Raw genomic sequence first — 18866 nt, 5'->3', positions numbered from 1 at the left:
CAAGAGGGAGAAGATTTACGTATACTTCCGGCTGATTGATGATATCATACAGCACAAACTAGCACAACATTGTAAAGCAATTATATTCCAATAAATAAATAAATATATATATATGTCTCAAAAGGAAAAAAAGCTAAACAGACTGGTCACCCGGTGGTGGAGAATCCATCTGAGACTGCAAGGGACAAGGGCTTCATGCCTGGTCCAGGAATACTCCACATGCTGTGGGGAGACTAAGCCTGTGCCCCACAGCTGCTGAGGCTGGGCGGGGCAGCTTGCTCTTTTCCATGGGAAGGAGGCAAAAGAAAGATGCTCACCACCGCTAAAGAATAAGAAATGCAGAACAAAGCTACAGGGATGTATCAAGGCATGCCAGCCAGAAGAACAATGAGCAAAAAGCCCACGAATAATATCATAAACGCTGAAGGGGCTTGGAGATCAGGGAACCTCCTACATTGCTGGAGGGAATGTAAGCTGGTGCAGTCACCTGGGTGGACAGTGTGGAAGTTCCTTAAAAAACATAACCGACTGACATTTAAGGAAATGAATTCCATGAAAAGTAGATTAATCAACAAATTGACAAGTTTTATAGTTTCTAATAAATCATCTGCAATTCTGAAATGACCAGCTTTGACCTAGCATTTTTAAATTCTCTAAGTTAAACATGTAAGAATACACATACACTGACATATTCTTTCTTGGGTTTCTCATTGCTAACATGTTTACTTCAGATATTTATATCTTGTATTTAATGTGTTATATAAATCATATTATGTATATATCTTCAGATATTTATATATTGCTTTCAAAGTATGTGAAAGCCATGAGAAAACAGCTCCTTTAAGCCTTACAAGACACATGTGCTAAGAATGATACAGGGTAAGATTTTATAAATCTTGGTTCAGAATTTTCCCATCATGGCTGTTGATTATTCTTTTTGTGACTTTGTTAAACTTACATTTGCTTAAATGAGCCCCTGAAAAGTTTTAACTAACAGGAGAACAAAGGACAATTGCAGCAGGTGAGTTTATGACTATAGGTCCTCAGAGAATTCACAGCAAGCCTTGAGGGCCCCTGAGGAAGGTCAAGGCTAGAACCAGGCAGAGAAACTTCCAGTACTTGAGGTTCAGACCTGACCCTGGGTGATGTGCTGTGGGTCCCACAGGCTGAGTGTGGAGGGGTCCATTCAAAGAAAGTCGAGCAAGATTCTGGTGAGCTCTGAGGGTATCACTGAAGGGGAGCCTGTGCAGTAGACCCTGGGGTTCAGCAAGACTGCTGGTCCCAAGGAAGGGGTCATCTAGGGCAGGTGCTCACAGGACTGGCTGGTGTGAGTTCAAGGACCTGCAGGCTGCCTGCTCCCCAGACAGATGCTGAGGCAGTAACAGCATGGAGCAGTTCAGGGGAGCTCTCAACAGTACTCTGTATGATCCTTCTTATTAGAACCACCACGATGTCCAAGTAGATAAAAATGAAAGAGGAGATACAACGTAGAAATGGTGGGAAACATATGAAGTTATGAGAGGTTTAATGGCAGTAAGGAACTAATTTCTACAGATGTCATCCCCCTGTGCTTCAAATAGTTTATCATTAGGTTACTTTTCCTGCAACCTTAAATAGGTGGGAGAGGTTAATGCTGGTGGTGCGTTAACCCTTCATTCATTCCACATCAATTGCCGCACTGAAAAACCATTCACTTTTATTAAGATACATTAATTTTGCACAGGTGGAACAAAACCTTTTACAATTGTTGTTTGATCCTTGATTAAAATACACATTACAAGCTTCTAAAAACTGTCCTGTTTCTTTGATGAAATGATCTGAGAATGTGATTGATATGGTTTACAAAATGGAGGCTAATTTACTAAACATGGATGGACATTAATTATATTAATATGACTTTTCCAGAATTTTCTACACTTACATCAGATAGAAGAGGTGTCTTTACTTCAACCCTGCCAGATAATATGCATGATTTCTCTATGTTGCTGTTATAAAAATACCTTAGATTTTCATGAACTATCCTTGTTTTATGCTTAAAAAGCAACTGACATAATTATTGAAAACTTAGAGCAAACTTCTGTCTTACTTTATTCCCTGATCACTTACATCATGGTGACCACTGAGGTGTTTGACATCAGTGAGAAATACCTCCATTCAGAGGTTTAGTGTGTATATAACATGACTGTGTTCTTAATCTTATAAATTGGAGAATAAATGTAAATGATTCCCACTTCATATAGAAGGGCTTCTCTTACCATTGCGCAACAACCATCAAAAACAGAAGTTCATATATACAGTAGAAACAAATCACAGCATGTAGTAATTTGAGAGTTGAAATACATTCCTTTTCGTTCCTTAATAATCTCAAATAACATTAACATAAACAAGGATACATTAATAATAATTATACCTCTGCAAATATCCACCCCTTCATCTTGTGATCCATACTAACATATCAATTTTGTATGTGTTTTACTTATGGAATACTTGCTACAGTGTTTCTGCTTTGAGTAATTCAACAAAAGTGGTACTAATGAAATGCTTTCTAGTATGAATTGTCTGGTACTGAGTTACGTTTGATTAAGCAGTTTTCTACATTTTTCTATTTCATTCATGTACCTTTCCAAAGAAAACTCTGGTTTTTTTCAAAATTGTATATTTAGGACCAAATTTTTTTTTTTATCACTGATTCATTTCTAGGGTTTCTCTGCAGTATGTATTCTCTGATTGTGAGTGAGGTGATGGCTGTGATGAAATTCTCGGCCACATTCCTTACATTTCTAACATTTCTCTGCAGTATGAACTCTCTGATGTCGAGAAAGACCTGAATTGTGGGAAAAGGATTTGCCACAGTCTGTACATTTATAAGGCCTTTCCCCGGTATGGATTCGCTGATGTTGAGTTAAATTTGAAGTGTGCTTAAAAGCCTTGCCACATGCTGTACATTTATAAGGTCTCTCCCCAGTATGGATTCGGTGATGTTGAGTTAAATTTGAACTGTGCTTAAAAGCCTTGCCACAGTCTGTACATTTATAAGGTCTCTCCCCAGTATGGATTCGTTGATGTCGAGTAAGAAGTGAATAACGGATAAAGGCTTTGCAACATGCTGTACATTTATAAGGTCTCTCCCCAGAATGGATTCGTTGATGTCGAGTAAGAAGTGAAAAATGGATAAAGGCTTTGCCACAGTCTGTACATTTATAAGGTCTCTCCCTAGTGTGAATTTGCTGATGTTGAGTAACACATGAACAGCAGATAAAGACTTTCTCACATTCTGTACATTTGTATAGTTTCTTCCCAGCATGGATTCCCAGATGTTCAGTTAAATAGGAACTCTGATTAAAGGTTTGGCCACATGCTATACATTTGAAATATTTTCTTCCTGTATGAATTTTCCCATGTCTACTTCGATTTGGTGAGTTACTAAAGACTTTTCCACATGTATTACACTTGCAATGTTTCCACTTAGTCTGAATATTCTGCTGTTGAATAAGTTTTGGAGACTGGTTAAAAACTTTACCATAATCATAACAATTATAAGTCTTCTCTCCAACATCCATATTCTTATAAGTATTAATAGTAAGATTTGAGCTTTGATAAAATATATTCCTACACTTATGATGTTTAGAATTGTTGTCTGAAAATTGATGTCCCTGTTGTTTCATGAGATATGAGTCTTGGTCAACATTATGCCCTGTTTCATTGCATGAAGAGCTTCTCATTCTATCAGGTATACGCTTGTATTTGTTGGGGGTAGAGCTCCTGCTTACAGCATTCCTCATTTTGTTACACTTGGAAAGTTGTTCCGCACTAATTATACCTCCATATGTATTGACCAATGATGGTTGAATAAGGTCTCTCCCATTATTTTCAACATTACAGATTTTGCAACAAGGAGAAAATAGTTGCTGGTTGAAGAACAAGAAACCCTTGTTAAAGGATCCCTCAAATTGATTGTATTTGGGATTTTCCCCTTCATTTTTAACTTTCTCGTTTCCAGACATGTTTGAATGTATATTTAATAGACACCTATGCTCAGAGTATAGGTTTGAATGAGTATTTGCAGTAGAGACTAGATGACTTTCCAAATTTTCCTCATTTCCCTTCAGAGAACATGTATGTTTCAAGAGATGATGTGGATTTTTCCTGACAAATATCCACTTATCTGCACATGTTGATGACTGAAAGTGGTCACCTGAAATTGGTTTTTCCTTATTTGATTCACATCCTTGATTTCTTTTGATGGGAATGTTTACTTTATGGGAAACAGAACCAACTTGGTTGTGTCCATCATAACATGCTCTCCGCTCTTTATATGCCCTCATAGATTCCCAGTCGTTGGTTAAATGTAAATTTGCAAGGTGAAATCTTTCATATATTCCTAGCTTTGCTGTTGGGAGTAAATCTTCTAAGCCTGGCTTTTGGGTCCTCAAACCCTGGGTGTCGTGAGAAGACACAGCTGAAAGATACCAAATGATAAGTTATTTTACTTACTATTCTTGGGGAATATAGTTTACAATTTACATAAAATTGGCATACACTTGGCTAGATTAAGCCTAAAACCGAGATAGAAGGAGTCAAGATGGCAGAGGATTCGGAAGACGTGGAGTTCATCTCTCTCCACCAAAGCATCAAGAATACATCTTGAAGTGGAAAAATTCTCACAGAGCCCTGAGGAACACGGGCAGAGGAACTTGGACACCTGAAAGGACAAGAAAGATCCCTGCTGAGCCAGGTAGGACAAGAGAGAGATGGAGGAAAGGGGAGAGGAAAAGAAGCCGGATGGGACCCGCACAACCCTGGGGGGATCTGAAGAGAGGAGAGGTCTCCACATCCAGGGAAGACCCTCACTGGGGGAAGCTCAGTTGGGACAGACAGGGGAGCCTCGTCCTCTGTGGGAAGAGAACACGGCAACCAGCGTGCAGGACAGAGTGAGACCTGTACGCAGGGTACTGACCCTTGCCCTGCCCACCCAGCCTGAGAGGGTGTCCTCCGATGCAGACAAGGGCTGGGTGCTGGAACGTGGGTTTCGGAGAGCAGACCCAGGTAGAGGACTACAGTTGGCCATAAGGAGACATCCTGAGTGGACGGGAGGGAGGGAGGAGCTCTGCAAATGGGATGCTTGCGGAGGAAGCCTGAACCACCAGAGAAGCAAAGCGGGGCTGCTGAGTGATGCCCGAAGGGAAGAACCTCCTTGCAACCTCTCTGCCCCTGTGCCTGTCCCTGCCTCTCCAGACATGAGGAATGGCTCGCAGCTAGGTGGGTGATCTCATGACCTCCACAGCTGCTTCCTCCTCCCCATCCTCCTCCCCACCATGGTAGTCTCATGGGCTCCAGGGGAATGTTCAGGGCACAGGCCTGTGGGTGGTCCCAATGTACAGGTGGTACTGAAACCACAGCTGAGCCCCAAGGCCCTGCCACTAAGCAAGAAAAGCTGAGACCTCTCCTTGCATCTATACAAACCATGGTGTTACACCCCACAACTGGCTTGGTAAACTCAGTCCAACAGAACATCTGGATGGAAATGAGGCTCTGGCAATCAAGACCAGTCTGGCTTTAGCAACTGTAGACTTTGTAGGCACACACATGAGGCATTTGGGCCAGGTCACAGTCTACATTGCCCCCATAGCACCACAGTGGGTCCAGCTCCACAATGAATGTACACCTGGGATATGACTACAGTGGATCTCTGCTGGTGACCTGGTGAAAATAATATCTAAGAGACACCAGGGTCAAGTGCCAGCATACCTATGGTTGAGGTGCGGCCAAGATCAATGCCTACATAGGGTCACACGAGAGCTCGCACAGCACATGAAAGATGACATGCAGAGCACTCTCTGAGGAGAACATCCCCAGAGGAGCAACACTCAGTGGCTTCCCTCCCAGGGGGTGTGCACCAGTTCCACTAGATCAGCAGCACCACAGATCAGAGCAGAGCTCATTTCAGATCTGGACCTCTGCTCCACCAATCAGGAAGCAGAGCCCGCCACAGACAGTGACAGCCACAGAGGAAAGGCGAAGGGGCCCTCAGGATCCGGGCAGGCTCTGATCACAATAGTAACAATCAACCCCCTCTCAAGGGCATAAGGGCACAAGTCTCAGGACCACCTCACCCGCCAGGGAGCAAACACCATAGCAAGAGGAACTAGGATCTGCAGCCTGCAGAACAGAGACCACAAACACAGAACATTGGACAAGATGAGATGATAGAGGAGTATGGTGCAGAGGAGAAGTCAAGATAGAAACCTGCAGGAACAAGGAAGCGAGGAGAAGTTGAGCAGTGTAATGGTTAATTTTTGCTTTAAGTAATCAAATTTACAAACAAAATGTTTTCACAAATGCTAATGCCTACTAATTATTTAACCCACTTACCACTCATGTTATCTGAGCATGTTCTAATAGAGTCTAAAATAGTAAATGCTACTGACCTAGAACTAATCAGAAATAGATAGCAGAAACGATAAAGTCCTGGGATGTTTCACAACAAACAAGATAGATTTAATAAGGTAAAAGTTCTTAACAAATCACATGAGAAGTGAGACTTGAAAAATATGGTGAGAACACAGGGAACTCTACTCAATGCTCTGTGGTGACCTAGATGGGAAGGAAATCTCCTCAAGAAGGGAAATGTGTATATGTATCACTTATTCTTTCTGTATAGCAAACCTCACATAACATTGTAAAATAGCATTTTTGGAACAGAAAAATTTCTTCTTAAAGATTTCTCTATATAATCTATAAGCTTAATAGTGGAGAACAATCAGAAAAAACCACTGTGGGAAATGTTCTAAACTCCCATGTCAATAATCTCTTTAAAAACTCTGTGAGTTAAATAAATATATTAAAGCATTTTAGCATTAATGAATTGGGACAAATATACTTAACACATTTAATGTTAGTTCACATAAAAAAAGAGAAACTTTAACATAAAATTCAGATTTGCATTTTCTCATTTTAGTGAGGTGTCTTATGCAGTGAAGAAAGAAATTGAGTATGTTATTTCTAAGGTCATATGTGTAGTTTCCAGTGCACTGGAAATTATATGGTAGAAAACAAAAAACCTCTGTCCCCAGTATTCCTAGAAGTTTGGCAGTTTTTTCATAGCTCCACCCACACACTTCTGACTAGGGACAGAATCAGCACTTTTAAAAGGGCTTAATATAGTTACTCAGAAACATGCAGATTTCCTACAACCTCCCCAAAATGGACGAATTATCAGGTCATGCAGGTTGTTCCAGGCCAAGACAAGAATTTTGGTTCTAAGTGCAAGTATGAAAATTAATCACTAGAGAAAAATACACAAATGATAAAAAGAATCAGGAATGGGTCAGGAGATGACGCTCTATGACAGTGACAGAAATAAACCTAGGCTAATCCAAAATCGTCTCCACTGAAGCAGATTTTCTCAAACCACACGACAAAGTATGACTTCCTCCACAATGCTTGTCCCTCTCACCTGACTTATCTGCTTCATCCAAAGACACATACCTGGGTGTATGGCTGTCTCCATTCTCCTTACATCCCAGGGATCCTTCATTTGCTCCAGAAACTTGACCAGGTCCGGCTTAGAGACCACAAGACCTGTTCATCAGAAAAAGGAATGTGTGTTTTCTGAGATATTCATCAATTTCCAATCCAATATGTATTCAGGTGAGAGAGAAGACAAGGTAGAAAGTTAAAATAGCATAAAAAAAATGATTTCACCAAATAGTTTATTGGAAGCATCTTTAAAAGACAAATGCATCAAAATCAGATTCTGATATTATGCTCAAGTACTACTAAGGCAAAAGCAGGTAGTGGAGTTCTGGTTTTAAGAGGAGAGTGGCACTATTTGATACCACAGAACTTACAGAATTACCACCAACCTAGAATGAAGAATATGCAGGTCAAGAAGCAACAGTTAGAATTGTACATGGAACAGTTGACTAGTTGCAGATTGGGAAAGGAGTACATCAAGGCTGTACATGGCCACCCTGCTTATTTAATTTCTATGCAGAGTACATCATGCGAAATGCTGGGCTGGATGAATCACAACCTGGAATCAAGATTACCAGGAGAGATATCAACAACCTAAGATATACAGATGATATCACTCTAATGGCACAAATTGAAGAGGAACTAAAAAGGCTCTTGATGGGGGTGAAAGAGGAGAGTGAAAAAGCTGGCTTAAAACTCAACATTCAGAAAACTAAGATCATGGCATCCAGTCTCATCACTTCATGGCAAATAGATAGGGGAAAAGTGAAAACAGTGACAAATTTAATTTTGGGAGAGGGGTGGGCTCCAAAATTACTGCAGATGGTGACTGCAGCCATAAAATTAAAACATGCTTGCCCTTTGGAAGAAAAGCTATGACAAAGACAGCATATTAAAAAGCAGAGACATCACTTTGCCAACAAAGGTCAAAGGTATGGTTTTTTCAATAGTCATGTATGGATGTGATATTTGGAACATAAAGAAGGCTGAGCATCAAAGAATTGATGCCTTCGAACTGTGGTGCTGGAGAAGACTCTTGAGAGTCCCTTGGACAGCAAGGTGATCACACCAGTCCATCCTAAAGAAATCAACCCTGAATATTCATTGGAAGGACTGATGCTGAAGCTCCAATACTTCGGCCACCTGATGCGAAGAGCCAATTCATTGGAAAAGACCCTGATGCTGGGAAAGATTGAGGGCAGGAGAGGGAATGGCAGAAGATGAGATGGTTGAATAGCATTATTGACTCAGTGGATATGAATGTGAGCAAACTTTGGGAGTTAAAGAAGGCTAGGGAAGCCTGGCTTGCTGCATTCCACGGGACCGCAAAGAGTTGGACATCACTTAGCGACTGAACAACAAGGAGACAGGTTACATCAAGAAAGAAGGTTACTTTCCCCTGGAAAGTAGGGATCTTAACCTCTACTGGACAAAGCAGAAAATTCCAGGAAACATTGTAGAATGAAGGAACCAAAACCCTGAGGATACATAAGGGATTATGGAAGCAAGTGATCCTCACCCAAGCAGGCCAGATTCCCGTAGTTCTCTAACATCACGTCCCTGTACAATTCCCGCTGACCGGGGTCCAGGCATTCCCACTCCTCTTGAGTGAAATCTATGGTCACATCCTGGAATGTCAGCAGCCCCTGAAATATAAAGGACATGAGCCACGTGGACCTGGGAAGACTTCCTAATGTGACCCAAGATGAAACCAGCAAGAGAAATCATTTTGATTTAGGAGAATGTCTGGTGTTACACAGGAATATAATTTTTATACTGCTGTATGTTCCACAGTATTTATAACCCCAGGAAAAGAGAATGAGACATGATCCACAGACCACTATAAAAACTATTCTGATCTGGAAGAAAAATTATAAAAGAATCACATCAACACTCACTTATCTATTTTTGAGAGTTGTACTCCTGTGACCCAGGATAAACTGTCTATCAAGGAAAGCATGTTAGTCACTCAGTCATGTCTGATTCTTTCAGACCCCATGGAGTGTAGCATGCCAGGCTTCTCTGTCCATGGGATTTTTCAGGCAAGAATACTGCAGTGAGTTGCCATTTCCTTCTCCAGGGGAATCTTCCCCACCAAGGGATTGGACCCGGGGCTCCCACACTGCAGGCAGATTCTTCACCATCTGAGCCACCAGGGAAGCCCCTTATCAAGGAAACAGGAAATATTTTTTAAAAGCATGATGCTCTGATCTAAGAATTCTGGAGTGGGGCCAATGTGCCACATTTTTAACAAGCTTATTTTAACTAGTAATATTGAAAATTCTGATACATGAATGACCGTTTTGAATAGCAAAGACATAGACCGCTAAGGTAAGAATTGATACTTAACATTGAATTTTAAGTGTTTCACAAAACTGACAGGTCTGATACAATAGTACCCATAGCAGCAATAATCCTTTCAACTATTTAGTATATACTATATGTCTTTCTAAAAGTTTTTACAGGGTCTTGAATGCATCACATAAATAATATAAAATCAACAACATTGTTGTTCCACCGTTTTGCAAATATTTTGTCAAACATTCATTAAATGACAGATCTTGAATTTTGCTTCAGTTTATGTGAACTAAAATTTAACTGGTAAAACACAAATACACAGAGACAACATTAAAGAAAGTGTATAGGAGTTTTTCTAGGGTCTTCCCTGGTAGTCTTAGCTCCCAAGTCAGGGGGCTGGGTTCAGTCCCTTGTTAGAGAACTAGATGCCACACCCACAGCTAAAGTTTGCCTGCTGCAACAAAGTCTCCCACATGGCTTCAAGATTCTGCAGGCTACAACCAAGACACAACTCAGTCAAACATAAATACGTGTATTTTTTTAAGAAGAACTTTATATAACTGGGGAGAATACCAAAACAAGGGAAAAAAATAATTTTAACATTTTCCTGCATACAGACATATATTAAAATGAGACTACATACTGTCTAAGAGTATTAAGGAAAAGCTAACATTAGAAAACTAAGATGACGGCATCTGGTCCCATCACTTCATAGCAAATAGATGGGGAAAGAGTGGAAACACTGGCTGACTTTATTTTTGGTGGCTTCAAAATCACTGTAGATGGTGACTGCAGCCACGAAATTAAAAGATGCTTACTCCTTGGAAGGAAAGTTATGACCAACCTAGACAGCATATTAAAAAGAAGAAACATTATTCTGTCCACAAAAGTCCGTCTAGTCAAGGCTATGGTTTTTCCAATAGTCATGTATGGATGTGAGAGTTGGGCTATAAAGAAGGCTGAGCACAGAAGAATTGATGCTTTTGAACTGTGGTGTTGGAGAAGACTCTTGAGAGTCCCTTGGACTGCAAGGAGATGCAATCAGTCCATCCTAAAGGAAATCAGTCTGGAAGTTCATTGGAAGGACTGATGTTCAAGCTGAAACTCCAATATTTTGGCCATCCGATGCGAAAAACTGACTCATTTGAAAAGACCCTGATGTTGGGAAAGATTGAAGGCAGGAGAAGGGGACGACAAAGGATGAGATGGTTAGATGGCATCACTGACTCAATGGACATGAGTTTGGGTAAACTCCAGGAGTTGGTGATGTACAGGGAGACCTGGAGTGCTGCGGTTCATGGGGTCGCAAAGAGTCAGACACGAATGAGCGACTGGACTGAACTGAACTGATTCATGTTCAGTTCAGTTCAGTTCAGCAGAGTTCATTCATATTCATGTCAATAAAATCGATATTCATGTCAATAAAATAAGTTCAGTTCAGTTCAGCTCAGTCATTCATATTCATGTCAATAAAATTGAGATTCTTTTTAATGGGTTAAAATATATACATCTACTTGTGGATGATATTCTTTGTATATTTTAAATACACTAGGGTGCAAACATATACAATGGTATATGATAAATTAGAGCTCTTGGTTCTGAAACTTTAATTTCTTGAAAAACTGTATCATTTTATAGAGCTGTATCTTAGACATTCAACACAGGTGAAAACACATTAGCACCAATAAGATTGTTGCAAATATTTTGATAAAAAAATTCAAAGATGTGAGTAAGACTTTGTCTCTGATATGAGCGTGGAGTGTACTGGAAACATCACACTTGGGCTTGAGTGATGAAAACTCCCACTCCCAAAACCCAGTATCTATCCTTAACACAGTGAGTGAGTGTTCATTTTCCGAAGCAAAGAGAAACCAAGAAGATGTGGAGTGTCTCCATTAACTGAGGGTTTTCACATGTTCCTCATTCCCTTGTCTAAAGACAGAGGGGGAAAAAAAATGAACTCTATAGCCTGATAATCTCAGAGAAATCACCAGAGCCAGTGGACATCATCTGTCATGGTGTAAATGGATCACAGGGAAGATGCACTATCAGAACCTGGGCATTTCGGAAAAAAATAAGGAATTTATAGCTTGAACCTGACATAAAAAATATCAGTGTTATGCAAAATTCATTTCATATATACTTACTCTGTTTTGTATCCTTACAATGTTGTCACGCAAGTGTATGTTCCTCGGTTCTTTGTCTCGTCACAACAAAAATTTGGAGTTACGGACATTAAAGCCCCTTGGTGGGTCACGGCTCTCGGAGGACAGACCCTGTTATAGCTCTTAAATAAATCAGTGTTACAGCTCTATTTATTTAGATAATACCCGGAAAATCCATCTTTGAGTTGTGAGGACATGTCGATCCCAAGACACAAAAAGAAGATCGCCCCATCGAGTGGGAGAGAGAGAGAGAAGGAAGAGGGCTTTGGCTCCTGTTTTTATCTGTTTCTCTGCCCCTGGGCCTGTCTTATGTAAATCGGGCCTAGGCAGGCGCGTTTTTTCTTTTACCTGAGGTTCTCACTCCAGTCCCTAGGACCATCCTTTGTTCTATTTTCGCGGGCTTCCCCTTCCAGGTCTTTTAGCCACTGCCATTTTGGACTCTTTTTCCCTATTCTAACTACCTAACAATGTGTTTAACTACTAAGTCTTAGCATTACAGAGGACAGTATCTCCTAGTTTTCTTTTTATTTCTGAGCATTTTGTGAAAAATTCTGGATCACTGAGTTTATTCAATATATAAGGGCATTCTCTAACTCCTAAAAAGCTGAAATTGCATCCCCATGTAAACTCATCATGGCATTTCCCCTAGTTCCCTAAGATCCCAACACCGAACCACATCCCAGTGCAAATCTTGGATACCAGTGCCTCTCACAAAGGGAATATATTCAGCAGTTGAAAGTCGCTAATTCATGCTGAGAATTCATCATGCTCCGTAGAAAGCCAGGATACACACAAGAGAGACAAGATTCTGGGACTCAAGGAAGAAGTGGTCTAAAGAGCCAGGCTTCACTATGATAAGAAGAAAAGGAAAAAATAAAGAAGTTGATAACAGACACGCAGGCAGAAAAGTTAGAAGCAGAGAACTAAAGGTGTGCAGGTTCTCAGTCCAGGCATTTCAGGAAGAAAAGCAGACACAGCCCCACACCCGGGACAGGACACGTACCTGAGAAGCTGCCATTTCCTCCTCTTCTTCCTCCTGCTCTGCGTCTTCTCTGGGGATGTTACGTCGCAAACTCACATCTGCATCTTGAGAAAATACCTTCAAAGGCATCCATGCAGCTGTTTAACCTGCAACTGCTGCAGGGAAAGAGAAGAAAAAGTTTTCCTGTTTCCCTCACCCTTTTCTGATCTCCTCGACTTTCTGTGTTCCCAATCTGTAGTGGGGAATCAAGACTAACCTGATAATGCTAATCACATCCTGGTGCTCTACACTATTTGCAGATCGTCTGGGCTAGTTCTTCTCCTTCCTTTTCGAGTTACAGAGAACAGTTCTCGAGAGACAGTGGGCCCTCCTTCTGTACTACCGGACCCACCCTAGGAGGGTTGTGAAAGAAATGTAAGAGGAAGACCCGCATTCAGAGCCCTGAGGGGAAAGCTCACACCTGAGACCTCAGGAAGGGAGGGTTTAGGGAGGGAACTTCTAGAAACAAAGAAGGTCAACCTGATTCCCTGGGGAGGGGCTCTTTCTAGGATGGGTGTGGTGGTCCAGAGCCTGCCTGTACCCTTGGGGGCTGGGAGGGGAGAGGTGAGTGTTTGGTGGGAATCACCTGGGAGTCTTGGGTTCCTGCCAGGCTTTACTTGCAGAATTCTTCCCAAAGGTCTCCCCTGTCCTTAGTTTTGTTCACCCCCCTCTGCAGCCTGGGGACACAGCTTTTCACAAAATGATTAGCTTTCTGACCACCTCTCTGCAGGTGTCTCACCTCCAACTTCAGAGACCAAGAGCCTGGAGGCACTTCCATCCCCGCTTTCTTGGAGAAGAAACCAGGGGCAGCAGGAGGCCTGGCGAGCTGCAGTCCAGGGCGACTGAGCACCTGGACTGAACTGAACTGAACTGAGCTGGACACACTAGGTTCACAGTGCATATGGGCGGAGTCTAATGCCTCTGAAAACAATGCCCTAAATGCTATCTGATGACCAACCAAGGAAGTAATGATCGGTGTTGTCATACGTTACATTAAACATGAATAAACACCTGAAAATGTTGTTGGTTTACTTCCTGTGTGTTTTCCTAGGTTTTATGAATCAACTGCTACAGGTCGTTGTCTGCTTCATTTAGAGAGCTCTATTTTCCCACATCTTTAAAGCATAATGACCAAGGAAAAATTAAAGATAGATGCATATTCATCTTTCTCATATTATATATTCTAAAAAATATTCAGTCTGCATTCACCAGTACCAACTTTGTAAAAGATTTATTTCACTGCAGATTTGAGAATATAGTATAGACATTTCCCATATACCTGTTGTTCCCACATGTGGACAATCTCCCTACTTAGCTTTCCCCACCAGAGTGAGCATTTGTTACCACTGCTGAATCTACGTGGGCAGTAAATAGATAAACTCTCTAGTTTAACCCTCTGTTCCTGTTTTAGGAATGTGCACTCCATACCTCTAGATAAATGTTTAATAACGTGTGTCCATCATGACAGTTGAACACAAATTATTTCATGGTCCTGAAAGTTCTCTAGACTTAGGATATTCATAGTCCCTCCTTTGAATCCCACAGTAATCATGGACCTTTTCAATCTCTTCTATATTTCTTACTAGATTCCCAGGTGACTGAGTGGTAAGGAATCTGCCTGCTGATACAGGTCATCGAGGTGATGTGGGTTCGATCTCTGGGTCTGGAAGATCCCCTGGAGGAAGAGATGGCAACCCACTCCAGTATCCTTTCCTGGGAAATGTATGGACAGAGGTGAGCATGGCAGGCTACAGCCCCTAGGATCACAGATACTCAGACACAACTGAGCACACAAATGAACATTTACCTACACCAGAAAGTCTTATTGTAAAAATCCTACTTTTTGTATCATTTTCAAATGGGCTTCTTTCACTTAGTAATGAAGGAGGAAACAGACAGAGCTGGACTCCATCTTAGACCAGGTTGTGAGCATTAGGCTAAAGGCATGGTCATCCTCCCAGTGGACTATGAACCTTGTGCCCTGGTGTCTGTAGAAATGGCATACCAATGGAAAATCAGATCCCCCCTCCTGCTCCCCCATGAAAGAGCCTCAGGACTTGTACTTGGACTCTGTTGCCTAAAAGAATATGTTAATCATCTCTGTAACAGAACAAAGTGGTAAATTCCATTCTGTTTATTGGGATATGACCACAGGCCTGTTGATAAATATCCACTGTTTATTCAGTCCTGTGACACATGAATCATGGGTTAACTTTGATCCTATCTCTCTTTCACCTTGTCCAGACTAGTTTCAAGGAGTTGGGGAGGTGGGTTTGAGCAAGTACACTTAGAGTATATAAAGTTTTCTCAAAAATTGTTCGGGGTCCTTGCTAAGAGGAGACTCTGCCTTGGCCCCGGCGGTGTAATAAACTGCACTCCAATATCTGCATTGTCCTTCTGAGTCAGTTTGTTTCCCAGAACGCATGGCTAGAACAGTAAAATGCGTGGAATGATTGTCAATGAATTTTATGCCTTGAAAGCTTAACATGCAAAAGCTTAAGAACTACATCTGCGCCTATATTCCTGCTCAGTAAATAAGTTCATCAATACCATTTTTGAAATTCTGTACATATCTGTTAAGACAATATTTGCACAAATATAGAGATCAGACGTGGACACAGCAGGAGAAGAAGAGGGGGACCAATTGAAAGGGTACCACTGACATATATACACCACCATGAATAAAATGTTGGAGAAGACTCTTGAGAGTCCCTTGGACTGCAGGGAGATCCAACCAGTCCATCCTAGAGGAAATCAGTCCTGATATTCATTGGAAGGACTGATGTTGAAGCTGAAACCTCAATACTTTTGCCATCTGATGTGAAGAAGTGACTCATTTGAAGAGCCCCTGACGCTGGGAAAGATTGAAAGTGGGAAGAGAAGGGGCCGACAGAGGATGAGGTGGTTGGATGGCATCACTGACTCAATGGACATCAGTTTGAGCAAGCTCCAGGAGTTGGTGATGGAGAGGGACACCTGGCGTGCTGCACTCCATGGGGTCGCAGAGTCAGACACGACTGAGCAACTAAACTGAACCGATGGTTAAAATAGGTAGCTGGTGGGAAGCTGCTGTTTGCCACAGGGAGCTCAGCTTGGTGGTCTGTGCTGAGTAGAGGGGTGAAACGAAGACCACGGGAGGGAGGGGCAAGAGGGAGATTTATGTATACTTACGGCTGATTGACGATGTCATACAACACAAACTAACACAATATTGTAAAGCAATTATATTCCAATAAATATATATATATATGTCTCAAAAGGGAAAAAAAAGCTGAACAGACTCGTCACCCGGTGGTAGAGAATCCATCTGACAGTGCAGGAGACAAGGGCCTCATCCCCGGTCCAGGAATACTCCACATGCTGTGGGGAGACTAACCCTGTGCCCCACAGCTGCTGAGGCTGGGTGGGGCAGCTTGCTCTTTTCCATGGGCAGGAGGCAAAAGAAAGATGCTCACAACCGCTAAAGAATAAGAAATGCAGAACAAAGCTACAGTGATGTATGACCTCATGCCAGTCAGAAGAACAATGAGCAAAAAGCCCACTAATAATATCATAAACGATGAAGGGGTTTGGAGATAAAGGAACCTCCGACATGGCTGGAGGGAATATAAGCTGTGGCAGTCACGTGGGTAGACCATGTGGAAGTTCCTTAAAAACATAACCGACTGACATTTAAGGAAATGAATTCCATGAAAAGTAGACAAAACAGATTAATCAACAAATTGACAAGTTTTATAGTTTTTAGTAAATCAACTGCAATTCAGATATGACCAGTTTTGATCTAGCATTTCTAAATTCTCTAAGTTAAATGTGTAAGAATACACATACACTCACATATTCCTTCTTGGTTTTCTCATTGCTAACATGTGTATTTTCAGATATTTATATCTTGTATTCAATGTGTGTTATATAAATTATATTATGTATATATCTTCAGATATTTATATACTGCATTCAAAGTATGCCAAAGCCATGAGAAAACAGTTCCTTTAAGCCTTACAAGACACATGTGCTAAGATTTATACAGGGTCAGATTTTATACATCTTGGTTTAGAATTTTCGCATCATGGCTTTTGATTATTCTTTTTGTGACTTTGTTAAACTTCCATTTGCTTAAATGTGCCCCTGAAAAGTTTTAGCTAACAGAAGAACAAAGGACAATTGCACCAGGTGAGTTTATGACTCTAGGTCCTCAGAGAATTCACAGCAAGCCTTGAGGGCCCCTGAGGAAGGTCAAGGCTAGAACCAGGCAGAGAAAATTCCAGTACTTGGGGTTCAGACGTGACCCTGGGTGAAGTGTTGTGGGCCCCACAGGCTGAGTGTGGAGGGGTCCATTCAAAGAAAGACAAGCAGCATTCTGGTGAGGTCTGAGTGTATCACTGAAGGGGGGGCCTGTGCAGTAGACGCTGGGGTTCAGCAAGACTGTTGGTCCGAAGGAAGGGGTCATCTAGTACAGGTGCTCACAGGACTGGTTGGTGTGAGTTCAAGGACCTGCAGGCTGTCTGCTCCCCAGACAGACGCTGAGGCAGCAACTGCATCGAGCAGTTCAGGGGAGCATTCAACAGCACTCTGTATGATCCTTCTTATTAGAACCACCACGATGTCCAAGTAGATAAAAATGGGAGTGGAGATACAACATAGAAATGGTGGGAAATATATGAAGTTATGAGAGATTTAACGGCAGTAAGGAACTAATTTCTACAGATGTCATCCCCCTGTCCTTCAAATACTTTATCATTAGGTTACCTTTCCTGCAACCTGAAATAGGTGGGAGAGGTTAATGCTGGTGGTGCATTAATTCTTCATTCATTCCACATCAATTGTAACACTGAAAAACCATTCACTTTTATTAATTAACATACATTAATTTTACACAGATGGAATAAAACCTTTTACAATTGTTTTTTGATCCTTGATTAAAATACATATTACAAGCTTCTAAAAACTTTCCTGTTTCTCTGATGAAAGGATCTGAGAATGTAATGTATATGATTTACAAAATGGAGGCTAATTTAGTAAACATGGATGGACATTAATTATATTAATATGACTTTTCCAGAAAGAGTTTTCTGTACTTACATCAGATAGAAGAGAAGGTGTCCCTACTTCAAGCCTGCCAGATAATATGCATGATTTCTCTATATTGCTGTTATCAAAATACCTTAGATTTTCATGAACTATCTTTGTTTTATGATTAAAAAGCAACTGACATAATTATTGAAAACTTAGAGCAAACTTCTGTCTTACTTTGAATTCTTTCCTGAACAGTTACATCATGGTGACCACTGAGGTGTTTGACATCAGTGAGAAATACCTCCATTCAGAGCTTTAGTGTGTATATAACATGACTATGTTCTTAATCTTATAAATTGGAGAATAAATGTAAATGATTCCCACTTAATATAGAAGGGCTTCTCTTACCATTTGGCAACAACCATCAACAACGTAAGTTCATATATACAATAGAAACAAATCACAAAATGTAGTAATTTCAGAATTGAATTACATTCGTTTTGGTTCCTTAATAATCTCAAATAACGTTAACATAAACAGGGATACATTAATAATAATTATACCTCTGCAAATATCCACCCCTTCATCTTGTGATCCATACTAACATATCAATTTTGTATGTGTTTTACTTATGGAATACTTGCTACAGTGTTTCTGCTGAGAGTAATTCAACAAAAGTGGTACTAATGACATGCTTTCTAGGATGAATTCTCTGGTATTGAGTTACATTTGATGTTTGATTAAGCAGTTTTCTACATTTTTCTATTTCATTCATGTATCTTTCCAAAGAAAACACTCATTTTTTCAAAACTGTATATTGAGGACAAACTTTTTTTTTTTTTTAATCACCGATTCATTTCTAGGCTTTCTCGGCAGTATGAATTCTCTGATTG

At 40.9% G+C, this 18866-nt stretch overlaps 3 protein-coding genes across 4 annotated transcripts in view; all 3 read right to left on the bottom strand.

Annotated features, from left to right (window-relative positions):
- The window catches only part of LOC122691420 (putative protein ZNF720), a 344658-nt gene that overhangs the window by 285339 nt on the left and 40453 nt on the right, over positions 1–18866 (bottom strand). The window lies entirely within an intron of this gene.
- Positions 1–18866, bottom strand: part of LOC122692441 (putative protein ZNF720) — a 136681-nt gene that overhangs the window by 77762 nt on the left and 40053 nt on the right. For both annotated transcript variants that reach the window (XR_006340655.1, XM_043900005.1), the window contains exons 3-5: positions 12943–13076; positions 8996–9122; positions 7489–7581 (exon numbers count right to left, since the gene is read on the bottom strand). Coding sequence is in view for 1 of the 2 variants with exons in the window: in XM_043900005.1 (XP_043755940.1) it covers positions 7489–7581; positions 8996–9122; positions 12943–13050 (328 nt within the window). In the remaining variant the exon portion in view is untranslated. The remainder of the gene's footprint in view (positions 1–7488; positions 7582–8995; positions 9123–12942; positions 13077–18866) is intronic.
- Positions 17784–18866, bottom strand: part of LOC122692447 (zinc finger protein 721-like) — a 65454-nt gene continuing 64371 nt past the window's right edge. Inside the window, 1 exon segment of the mRNA XM_043900010.1 lies at positions 17784–18866. Coding sequence (XP_043755945.1) covers positions 18819–18866 — 48 coding nt within the window. The 3' untranslated portion in view covers positions 17784–18818.

This window comes from Cervus elaphus, chromosome 4 (assembly GCF_910594005.1).
Source record: "Cervus elaphus chromosome 4, mCerEla1.1, whole genome shotgun sequence".
Lineage (NCBI taxonomy): Eukaryota > Metazoa > Chordata > Mammalia > Artiodactyla > Cervidae > Cervus > Cervus elaphus.
Note: the sequence above shows the minus strand (reverse complement) of the source record. Positions and strands in the feature narration are given on the sequence as shown.